At 41.1% G+C, this 11,987-nt stretch overlaps 1 protein-coding gene across 1 annotated transcript in view; it reads left to right on the top strand.

The window, feature by feature from the left end:
* The window catches only part of TEAD4 (TEA domain transcription factor 4), a 59,806-nt gene that overhangs the window by 37,191 nt on the left and 10,628 nt on the right, over positions 1–11,987 (top strand). The window contains exons 6-10 of the mRNA XM_026868521.1: positions 1,689–1,823; positions 2,667–2,710; positions 5,098–5,153; positions 5,943–6,073; positions 7,020–7,193. Of these exons, the coding sequence (XP_026724322.1) occupies positions 1,689–1,823; positions 2,667–2,710; positions 5,098–5,153; positions 5,943–6,073; positions 7,020–7,193 (540 nt within the window). The remainder of the gene's footprint in view (positions 1–1,688; positions 1,824–2,666; positions 2,711–5,097; positions 5,154–5,942; positions 6,074–7,019; positions 7,194–11,987) is intronic.

The raw sequence follows: 11,987 nt of genomic DNA, 5'->3' as shown, positions 1-11,987 counted from the left end.
CCTTTTTTCCTTTTTTCCTTTTTTCCTTTTTTCCTTTTTTCCTTTTTTCCTTTTTTCCTTTTTTCCTTTTTTCCTTTTTTCCTTTTTTCCTTTTTTCCTTTTTTCCTTTTCCTTTTTTCCTTTTTTCCTTCTGGAAACACAATACAAATGAATACAGAACTGTTAGCTGAAAGAGAAAGGAGATGTCTCTTACAAAAAGATTCTTTCTCCAGCAGTCTGTCAGGCAGGCATTTAAACAAAACAAAAACACAATAGGGGTTAATAGATAAAATATTTTCCCTTCTTAATTGTTCAATTATTTTACTTTAATACTTCCACAAACAAATGCCTCTTCCCGGTAAACTCATGTATAAACTCAGGTAGACAAATTTTCCAGGGAATCCAGAAAATCCTTTTCTGCAATGGCAACTGGGAAAGCATCTTTATTTATGTAATGAAAAAACAGAAGAGAATATTTACCCTTAAAAAACTGTAGGTAATCCTTATAGTATTCCCTAAAGCATAATTTAAACTGGATTCTGAAAGTTTTGGAGAATCTTAGGAACTTTCTCAGCAATTAAAATGTTTCCCTCCCATTCACTTGAATGATACTAACAGGACTCACAGATACTGTAAAAAAGAAGATATATAAGTTTTGTCCATTCCTACTAATCATTCCACTTAAATGTTTATTCTTGAACTTTTGTTATTCCTCCTCTGACTGTTTTTGTGTTAGACACATCAGAATGCCTGAGTTTTGAACTTTAGAAAACCTTAGAGAAAGGGGACGGGTTAGAGAGAATGGAGACCCAAGGGTGAGAACTTACTTCAGTTCAATGAATGCAAGTGGGAAGTGAGAAAGCCTGAAGAAGACAGCAAGAGCTTACCTCTTTCAGCAGTTTCTCCAAGCCATGAACTCATCTGTGACATCACCATTATAATGTCACAGTTAAATGTGGAGTGTTTGAAGGATGAAGGCTAATTGTAGGAGATGTAGGAGGAAAGGCAGAATGTGGGGAAGTGCTGCTGTTTGTCTATTTATTCCTTGGAAGAAGAAATTAAGAATGTTATTTGTTCTAAGTATACATCAGATCCCCTAGTTGTTGCACTGTCGTTGCCTGTAAAAATGTGTGCAATTCCACAGCCCTGTTAAAATACAAAAAGGAATGTCCTTGCATATGTGCCCTGGGAGGTTATTAAGATTTCCTGTTTCCCCAGGGATGGGAATAAAATGGTCAACTTTACCTGAGACTAATGCAGTCCCAAAGTGAGGTAGTCTTTTTGCACTGCCGGTGATGAATTTCCTTTGTGAGTTTGTTTCTAGAGGGCTTTTTGATAAGCAAGAGTCCTTCCTATTGAATATTCTTACCAATGATTAAAACACAAGAATCAGTTAGGGTTGTACTTTCCATAACAAAACATTTCAGCTGTGCGGCTGAAAGCCTTCAGACAGAAAGGATAAATGCTTAGCAGTCTCTAAACCAGTGATCCCAGCATTTCAGAAAGGATGATTAATCACATCTGAAGCTATAGTAACCGGTGAAAGACTTACATGCTTTGAAGAGCTCTTAGGACAGTTATTGGCAAGTCTACTGCCCAGTTTTCAGAGATGCTTGTTCTAAAAGAAGCTGATGAGAATCCTGGTTATGCAGCATTAGACCAGGCAACATCTTTATCATTATAATAATTCTGTTTTTTCTTGCCCATAGGATCAGGCAGCTAAAGATAAAGCCATGCAGAGTATGGCTACAATGTCATCTGCCCAGATTATCTCTGCAACTGCCTTCCATAGTAAAATGGCCTTGCCTGGTCTCCCACGACCAGCCTACCCTGCTGTTTCTGGGGTGAGTCAATCAGTGTCTTGGCCGAGTTGGGCTGAAGACACTTCAGTATTTGAAAGGGCATTGGGACCTGCTTAGGAAAATCCTGATAACATCAGAATGGGCGAAAAGTCACTGTCTTTGTAGAACAAATCTGTCACGTGGCTTCAATAGTTTGGGTCTGATTCTTTAGTCACACTGATATAAAACAATAGTTAGACTATATGGGTTTTTTAAAATGACATAAGTGAGAGAACAATCAGATCCTTTGGGTTTTTCAGCTGTCTGAAATACTTTCAGGTGTCTGTATCACGTTCTTAGTCCAGGATCTTGTTGGATTAAAACTGTTTGGGCCATCCTGACCCTTTCTCAAGTTTATCATTCCCAAACTCATCCTGAGTGCTTAGATTACAAATTGATGGCACTTATATATAAAATCTTTAATGGAGGAGGCCTGTCAGCATCCCCTAACCTTTGAGTTGCGCCTAGTAAGGTTTTGCTGAGCATCAATTTCTGCCAAAATACTCCCATGGACCTCTCCTGGGGAAAATGGTCCTTCCAAGAGAGTAATGAGCATCATTAATGCTTTGGAGACTGAGGCACAAGGTGCATATGTAGCATTTAATGTTAAAACCCACTTGGGTCAGCTGCTTGCATGTCAGTAGTAGTAGTGTTTAGAAAGAAAACAAAGGCCAGACAGCACCTCCACAAAGATGAAACCAGGAAGGTAGAAAGAAGAGGTATAACTCTGTCACATCTTTAGAAGTCAGTGAGCTAGCAGTTTTCTTTCCTCAGGAAGGAACAAGCCTTGCTTTTCATCTCTGTCCTAAAAGTGGTAACTTCTGCCTGTATGTTGTTCTCTTGCAGTTTTGGCAAGGAGCTTTGCCAGGACAAGCTGGATCTTCCCAAGAGTGAGTATTCCTTCATGTGATCATCCAAAGCACACGCTTCTGCTGCTTCCTCTATGCTGCCTGAGGAACATTATTAGCTGTTACAGGATTTACAAAATGCTAAGATAACGTAGTCTTAGCTCTCAGACAGATTCCATGACTGCAGATCTGAGACTTAAGGCACATGGTTGCAGACAAACTGAGAGTTATGAAAGAATCTTAAATAGATAAGACCCTATGTCTTCATATAGTACCTTCAACATGGATTACACCACTTTATTGTGTGCCATGACTCAAGCAGCCTAATATGGGTTTAGGGAGCTGCTGAACCTAGCAGCCTGATACAGGGGAGGCTGCTGCAGCTCCATGCTCCCAAATTCAACCAGTATCGAGGCTGAGTGTGTACCCTCAGTAGACACACACACATTATATACATTGCACATACACACATATATGCATGGCTGGCCCCACAGAACAGCACAGACAGGTAACGCCCAGCACTCACACAGATACAGATGGCACCCACAGCCTCATCCTGTAGCCTCTCCCTCTGGCTGATGAGGGTGAAGTGTTTCAGTGGGAAATACACACGCACTGTGGATCCACCCGGTAGCTGCCCCGGGATCCTTTGTCTCCCTGTGTGCTGGCACCCAGGCAAGGGAGCCCCTGAGGCCACAGCCCCACTCCAGTTGCTGGTGCTGGCCTCTCAGTGACACACACATGCACGTCACAAACACACACACTCTGAATCTCTCCAGTAACTGGGCTTAGATACAGTCCACCCAGTAGCTGGACCTTTACTTTCCCCAGTTTGCCTCTCGCAGGGATGAGAGAGAGAAATAGATAGATAGATAGATAGATAGATAGATAGATAGATAGATAGATAGATAGATAGATAGATTCTCTCTCTCATATCATTCAGTCGATTTCCAGACTCCACAGTTTCTCAGTCATTTAGCCTGAACCTCTTGGTACCTCTGAAAGCATTTTTACCCCTGGAGACCCACACAGATTGCTCCTAAACCATCTACTTGCTGGCTAGTCTGGTTTGATAATCACTAGTAATCACACCCTTGCTGCTGGCACTCCAGAAACAAACACACGCGGAGAACTGAGAGCTCCTCATGCAGTGATTTAGAAATAGAATTTAGTGAGAAGATATGACAGACTGCACTGACAAGGTGCAGGGCATGGACAGACAACTGTACTGATGTTGTTACATGCAACTAGCACCTTTTATTGTCATATTCTCCCTAAACATCCCCATAATAAATCTTGTGCAATCCCAAAATGTTACAGAATGCAAGGGAGGAGCATGTCCCATACCATCTCTGCAGTAACCCCCTCTGTAAGGTGACTGGTCTGTGAGCCTCCCCAGCTGGCTCACTGGGTTGGTTTCACACCTGGACAATGGGGCTGATGGCCCTCCCGGGACAGCCTTGGGAGGGGCAGAAGCTCTGCTCCTCGGAGGCATTACTGCCCCAGGGTGATGGAGATGAGCCTTTGATGGGCTGATCCTTCACTAGTGATGGCCCTGGGTGGTTTTGTGTCAGAGTATTATTCAGGTTGCTCCACCTGCCATTGATCTTCTGTGCTCCTTTGTTTGTATGGAGACACTTTTTATCACATGTTTAACAGGAGCAATTTAAGGCAATTTTAAGGACAAGCAGCCGGAAGGTTGCATGTTCTTCACCCAAGCCATTGTTCCTGCCCTCTTGTGGTGCTATTGCTAATGTTTGTGGAGCAGATCAGGGAACAGATACTATTAAATTATTTTGTGAGAAAAAATGGCTAGTAAAAAATGGCAGCCATCCTAGGAGAAATAAAAAGTAGATTTTATGCCTTTAGCATGAAGGTGAACGAGGCAGATTCAATGTGAGAAGTTCTTTTAGAATCTTGACGTATCTGCTGTCCCTGATGTCAGATGATTTTTCTTACAGTGGTAAGATGGAGCTGAGCTGTCTTGAAAGCTAGGTTCAGCTGTGAGTGTTGAACATCTCTGAATCGGAGCCTGAAAGTTTGAGAGGCATCCAGCCCAGATGTGTAGCCACTTGCATAAATTTACATCTATCCATGGTTGAAGGGAAAGGATAAATGAATGGCCACCAGTGTATTAACAGATAGGGATCTCTGATAAGGATCTCTGAATAACAAGACTGTGGGGAGAGCCTGCTGAACACCTACAGGGAAATTTTATTCAGTCCAGTCCTGACACCTTACTGTTTTTTTAAGCCTTCCTTCATGACCCTCTCTTGCCCACACAGAAAGATAATTTCCCAGAGATACGTATGCCACTTTCTCCCCCAGGAGAAATATTTAATCTAATCTGCACTAACAGTTGGTCAAGAATCTTATTTTGTTTTGATTTGGTTTTTTTGTTAACCATGCCTCTTTGTGTACTTCTGTAGCGTGAAACCTTTTTCTCAACAGCCGTATGCTGTACAACCACCGCTGCCATTACCAGGTAGGTAAGGAAATGTACTGCCTTGCTTTGAAATTATTTTCCAACTTCAGAAATAGCCAATACTTTAAAAACTCTTAAATTAATTTTAAAAAATATTTATACTTATTAAAACATTTATGTGATCCCTAAATTAATTTTATATTATTTCTCCTTATTACCTGTTCCCATCCTTTTACTGAGAGAGCTGAAGCTTTTAATTTTAAATTTTGTTTTAATATAAAAAACAATTTTTTTTCTATTTTAAATTGGTTGGTTTGGGGTTTCTTTTCCTCCTGGCTTAGCAGAAAATAAAAGTTTATGTATCTCTACTGTTCTTTCGCCATGCTGCATGTACTAGAGCACTGTTTTTCATCATAACATGATTGTCTTTCCAATTTTTCATTAAGTGGAACAACAAATATATTTCTTTCTCAGTTTCCCCATTTTGAGAGGTTAGTGGTCATATTAAGGGTGATGCTTCATTCTGATACTAAAATAGTTTATTTCATTGTTCATTTAGGGCTCAATTTAGGTCCTCCTAAAGTTGCTGAATGTATTTTCTCTAGTGTCAAAACCAGGCAGATTGTCTTTTACACCATTACCAACCCTGACAATGCTGTCTTAGTAGAGAGTAACTGACAAGCCACTCTAAACACAAGTAGAGTGAGGACCTTATGAATGACATTTTTGCATGATGGCTGAAGTCATAAGAAAATGTAATTGATCAGCTTTGACAACAGGTGCTCTATTGGAAAACTATTAACAACTTTTATCTTTCTAAATTCTGTTATATAAATCCTGTGTGTTTAGGGTTTGAGTCTCCCACTGGCCTTGCGCCTTCCCCATCAGCACCAGCTTGGCAAGGACGAAGGGTTGCTAGCTCCAAACTCTGGATGTTAGAATTCTCTGCATTCTTGGAACAACAACAAGACCAAGACACAGTAAGATACACACCTGACTTTCACCCCTCATTAATTTTTGGTCTTCAGGTAGCTCCTGTTCATTGTGGATATGTTATACTACTGTACATGTATGGAAATACTTGCTTCACCACTCTACTGAGAATAGAAAGCCATCTTTGGAAAACACAAGATACCCTTCATTTAGAGGATAGAATTGCCTATAGTGATATAGCCAGCTCTGTGCCATGTGCTTCTGGCCTCCCTTTTGAGGGTCATGGGTGTTCACATATCAAAGCTCAAAGCACTGAGGTCATAAGACAGTGGTACAGCCCCTGCCGGGCTATTCTAGCTGTCTCATTCAGCCTTGGAGGACAGACTGAGAATCAGATGATCACATGAAACCACTCTGGTGTGTCGGGAATCTAAATTTGGGGGCAACTGGGATGAATTTGCATCAATGTGTTTCCATGGTGCCACCTCTAAAATGGAAGCAGTAAGATATGCCTGTCTCACTAAACCTTGTGATACTGCATCTTGAGATGTACATTGGTGATGGACCACGTCCTCTGTCTGAGATAGGAAAGTTCAGAAAATTTGGCTGGTACCTTACCGTGGGATTTCAGGCAGCTCTTCACAGGACAGGCGCATTGATGTTTGACTGAGTGACCTGTGATAGGTCACAGTCTGTATCTCAGGTTATTTCAGACTTTATAGCAGCAGCATGAGGCAATGGTTTAGGAGTGAATATAGGAAAAAGCCCAAAAATCATGTTTCAGAAGAAGCAAGAAGCATGGATGTATTGATAGGATAAAAAGAACAGCATGAGCTGGTATTAGCAAAGATATTTCTGCTAATACTTTTGGTCTTTTAGAAAGTGCTATCTTCAGTGACTTCCAGTAGTCTTCTGTGAAGAACCATAAATGTTCAGTATGTACTGAATGGTACTGAACAATTTCCTAATTCCATCTTTTTCCTCTTCTTGCAGTATAACAAACACCTGTTTGTGCACATTGGGCAGTCAAGCCCCAGCTACAGTGACCCCTACCTCGAGGCAGTGGATATCCGGCAGATCTATGACAAGTTCCCTGAGAAAAAAGGGGGCCTGAAGGAGCTCTTTGAAAGGGGGCCAGCTAATGCCTTCTTCCTTGTCAAATTCTGGGTAAGGGAAGGACCCTTTGTAGGGTGCCCATTTGCTATGAAGTTCTCACTTTAAAAGTGGTGGCCTCTCTAGCTGTTAGGAGACTGCCGCCTCCCAACAAATTTTCCCTCTGCAGGCAACTTCATACAGCCACGACTGTCACTGGAGATCTTTCCTTGACTAGACAAGGCATTCATTCTGTCCTGGAGCAAGATGTATCTTTCTCAGTGTCATCTGCAGAGTTTTCTTGACTAGTGTCAGGAGGTATTATTTGCTAATGGGACTTGGAACCCTTTAAAATTTTAATTTTCATATGAAAGAAGATTTCAGAGGAAATTATTCTCTGTGTACTCATATGTGTTCATTTCTCTCAGTGTTGAGTAACTTCTCAGAGACAACATTTTTTCGTCTTTTTCTCCTATGTCATTAGCTGCAGTTTGTGTAATCCAACTACTAATAAGTCACAGATGCATATTTACTGTAGGCACAAGGACAGACAAAAGATAAGAGAGACATAATGAAATTGGATTATGCTGATAATATATTACTGAAATGACTTCTGGTAAGTTGGCAGCAATCAGTTGGGCAAAAGCCTACTCACTCAATTTGGATTTTTGTGAGTTAGCTGAAATTTGCAAAAGCTGTGCCATTGTGCTGCAGGGTACAAACAAAATAGTTTTGGTCATGGATATTATCATAGGTATTACAAGATTAAAAATAATAGCAGCTTGGGGCAGTTGTATGCTAGATGGCTGCGGGAATGTGTAATGGGATTTGGAGCCTTTCACCTTGAGTTTACTGCTTATAATTCAACCCCAGGTCAGGAGTGAGATGATGAGAAATGAACTCTCATATCTCATACTCTTCATAGAAACTAGATAGACTCTTAACTGGGCCTTTCAGGAGAAGGAAGAGTTAAGTGCCTTGAGATGCAACTTCCCAGCTGTCACAAGCCTAACCTTTCCAGAATTGACTTGGAGAATGTTGGTGGGGAGTCTGCTGTTCAAGTGTCTGGTGTTCAGGGTGTTAGTTGCTGGTGTTTCTTGGAGATACATCATTTTACTACCCACAGACTGTGTGCTACTGAGCTGGGCCCCTCATGGGATTAGCCTCTGTTAGAGTACAGCAAAGCCTGCTTGGGAAGGTCAAAACAAAGAGTAAAAAGACCGGCCCTGTTCTGGGTGGAAGAGAAATACTTGGGAGAAACAGCAGCACCTTGCTGAGAAGTGTATCATTTGACAAAACCTGGGTAGTGATGATTGTCCTACTAAGAACTGTCTAGGAAAGGAAACAGAAGTCTGATGTGACAAAAGAAAGGAAGGAAAAAGAGTAAGAGGGGGTAGCTTCTAAGAAATGGTCCTTGGAGGAGTAGGAGCTGCAAGAGCTGCTTCCTGCTGTGGGATAGGGATGCCAGGAAACTTCATGTCAAGGTGAAGAGCATTGGCTGCTGTGTGGTATCCCTCTGCAGTGCTTTAGAAATTTTGGGAACAAAAAGGAAGAGCTTGGAGGGACATGTTATATAGAGAGAAGAAATCACTTTGAATTCCTTGACTTAAGGAGAGAGAAATCATAATGAAATTGTGATCTAGTGCAACTGTGATTTTATTTATCAAAACTGTTAGTGTGCTTGTGGGGTTGGGTTTGAGGATTGTGTTTGGGTTTTAATATTAGAAGGATAAATGTGGCCTATGCATCATGTCAGACCAACCTCAGTTAGGGTTTTGAAGGATTTATGTGGTAGGATGTCATTAAGCTGGGCCCACACGAGGTGTCTGGTGTTCGGAGGGTATCAGCTCACAGAAACTTGTCTTGCGTAAAGAGGTGTGACACAGGATTTGAAGCACCTTTACTTCAGTGTATACATGATGTCCTGGGACCCTGCATCTGTACACTTATAATGACCATGATATTTCTGGGCTTGGATTAATATTTTGACTTTCTGATTCTTTTTTTGATGCTCTTGCATTGCTGGCTCCCATCTAGAGTTTTTTTGGTGGAAACGCTACAGGCTGTCATCTACAAATAAGCTAAATTTACAAGTCAAGTAATTGAATGGAAGCTTCTAAGGCTTTTTAAGAAGTAAATCACTTCAGTCTGGTATTTGTTTCTCAGTGTAGACAGTAGTAGGGGATGAAAACACCATTCCTGATGCCATATTCTGGATGAGAAAGTTTTGGGACACTTTTATGATTTGCTGTGTTTCACAAGAGTGCTTACATTAATCCTGTTGTCAGATTTCAGATAGGATCTCTTAAGACAATATAACCAAAGCAGTTAAAAAAACCTCTTTTGCTCCAGAAAGTTTGAACTTTTTGGAGGAGAACTCAAACCTTTTTGTTGCAAAACTTTGTATTCAACATGCCTGAAATATTGTGGTAATGCAGCCTTATATGTAAGCAAAGCGTATGAGACATGCCTGTAATGCAACATGCTACATGTGTGAATTTGATGTGCTGAAATAATTGCGTGTAGTGCAACCCCCTCGCTAATAAACACTCTTCACAGATAAGGCAATATGATTTAAAACAGAAGAAAACTAGATTTCAGCTGAGATTTTTATACCCCTCTGCAATTTTATACTTCTGTAACAGTATATGCTAGGGTGCCTTTTCATTTTGTTCAGAGCCTGATTGATCTGGACAGCTATACAAATATGCTGTCGATGTCCAGAGATGTGCTGGATAAAGCAGTTACTACACTGTTGCATTTATAGCATCATTTTAGGATAAAAGTATTATCCAAAAACAAATTACCAATAACCTTAAACTTGCTGAGTAGAGTTAAATACTTGAAGGAGTGTTTTGAAACATGAAAGTATGAGTGATTTTTCAAGGGTTCTGAATTGAAGTGGTGCTTGCAGGTGACAAAAGACATAAAAAAATCAAGATATTGAATAAGTTAGTTTTGTATCCATGTAGTTTTCGGCTTGAAGAACTTGGGGCAGGAACCTGCATTACTGCAGTAAACATTGAATATACCAGATGATCTGTTGTGCACCAGAAGCCTAATGCCACAACTAGGGTTGGGGTTTCTTGACATCGCTGATAGCACTTAGGATCTAGCGTGACTGAGAGATGTTAATATTTGTTCAATGGTGCTTTAAATTATTTATACAATAGCTAAGAGTCAAAAGTTGATTAGATTGAAACATAAGCAGTGTTTGCAATTCTTCCTTGATTTTGGCACTGGGAGTTTGGTACAATGAATTAATTCTTGGACTTGGATTGGCAGGTTGTGTATGACATCTGTGTGACATTTCTCTGTGCTCCAAGTGTGTTCTAGCACACGACAATGAATGTGAGACATCAGCCTCCCAACACATGGGCAGTTGCAGCTCTGCTCTTTTCCAGTGCAATATTATCTCTACCACCTGTTACTTGGTTCTCCCCATGAACTCCTGTATGCATCGTTATTAATAGTTTGGGGAAGAGGCGTTTTCAGGGCTTTGCACGTTAGTAGAATGGTGCACTTGCATCTTAAAGCTTTCAGAAGTTGTGAGACTCTGGGTGGAAGACAGAAGGAAAATGACAAACCGGGAATTCAGGAGAGGCAGTACTTTGTCCAGAGCAGCCATCTGCAGCGGGGTGGATCAGGAGAATTGCTTGGGAGACCTTTTCTGCCAACGATGAATATTTGTAGTAATTTCTTCTCGATAACAGGCAAGCTGAACCAGTCAAATCACTGTTTTCTTTCTGGTAAATTAATTATACTTTTGTGGAAGGGGCTTAAGGGGTGGGGTGGAGACTGCTGTCCTGCACTTTGCTTCTCTTCTGTCCCAGGCAAATCCAGTCAAAACAGCAGCAGTGCAAGTTCCCCTCAGCACCCTGCCCTGCCCATGTATGCCTTCAATCCTGACCTGGCAGAAACTGCTTGGAGAGCAAGGAGATGGTAATTTGGTCTCCATGTCCATTCTGTCCTTGGCACTCCTGAGGCAGCAAACAAGACAGAAGCTAGCAAGAGAGATTTTTGATCTTTGCACATTTTTTCTGAGACTCGATCTGACAGCCCATTAGTTTCACCTGCACTCACCAGCACCACCTCCTACCAGTTATTACCTTATGTAAGGGGACTCTGTCAATGGCACTTCTTTTATTGAAGTTATTCCCCACAGTATAGGTTGTTGCCAGCAAAAAAGCAGACTCAGAGACTGAATTGCGGAGGGAATCTGTCTGCTGCCTGTCAAAATAACACATTGCTGTGGGGCTAGCTAAGTTGCAGCTACCCGCACTGTTTGCAAGGCCTTTTGCTTTCTATCTTTGGCTACCTCAGAAACTTTCCCCTTCCCCCTTTCTTGGAGGCTGAAGCTGCAGTGGCACAAGTTTTGGACTGTTCTTAAACAATTGTACAGCACATTCTTTTTCACTGACCACATGGGACCTGTGTGCAAGATATCGACAAGCTATGGTTTCTCACAGCATTTAATGTCATTTGGACTCTTGTCTAATCGTTGCTTTTCAAGCCTCAGATAAGCTGAAGACTTAATTCTCAAAGGTCACATTTCCTTCTGTGAAGAGTTTCAGAGAAATTCTGATTCACAGCCTCATCCTAGTGGGAATGAGGCCTTTCTCAGTAGTCAGTTGTGAAACTCACTCCCACCAAAGATCAGACAAAAATCTTGGCTTAGTATATAGTTAGGACAGTGCACAATGCCAGCTTTTCTCTAAGTGTTTCTTTCTTGGGGCTGCAGAATTTGAGTCGTACATTCAAGCTCATCAGAGCTGTTTTCAGCAGAGCTGCTAACTCAGACCACCAATATGATTTTCTTTAAAACAAAAACAAACAAACAAAAAAAACCCACAAAAAAAAAAAAAAAAA

Source organism: Athene cunicularia (assembly GCF_003259725.1).
Source record: "Athene cunicularia isolate RWA chromosome 1 unlocalized genomic scaffold, athCun1 chr1_part2, whole genome shotgun sequence".
In the NCBI taxonomy this organism is placed as follows: Eukaryota; Metazoa; Chordata; class Aves; order Strigiformes; family Strigidae; genus Athene; species Athene cunicularia.
Note: the sequence above shows the minus strand (reverse complement) of the source record. Positions and strands in the feature narration are given on the sequence as shown.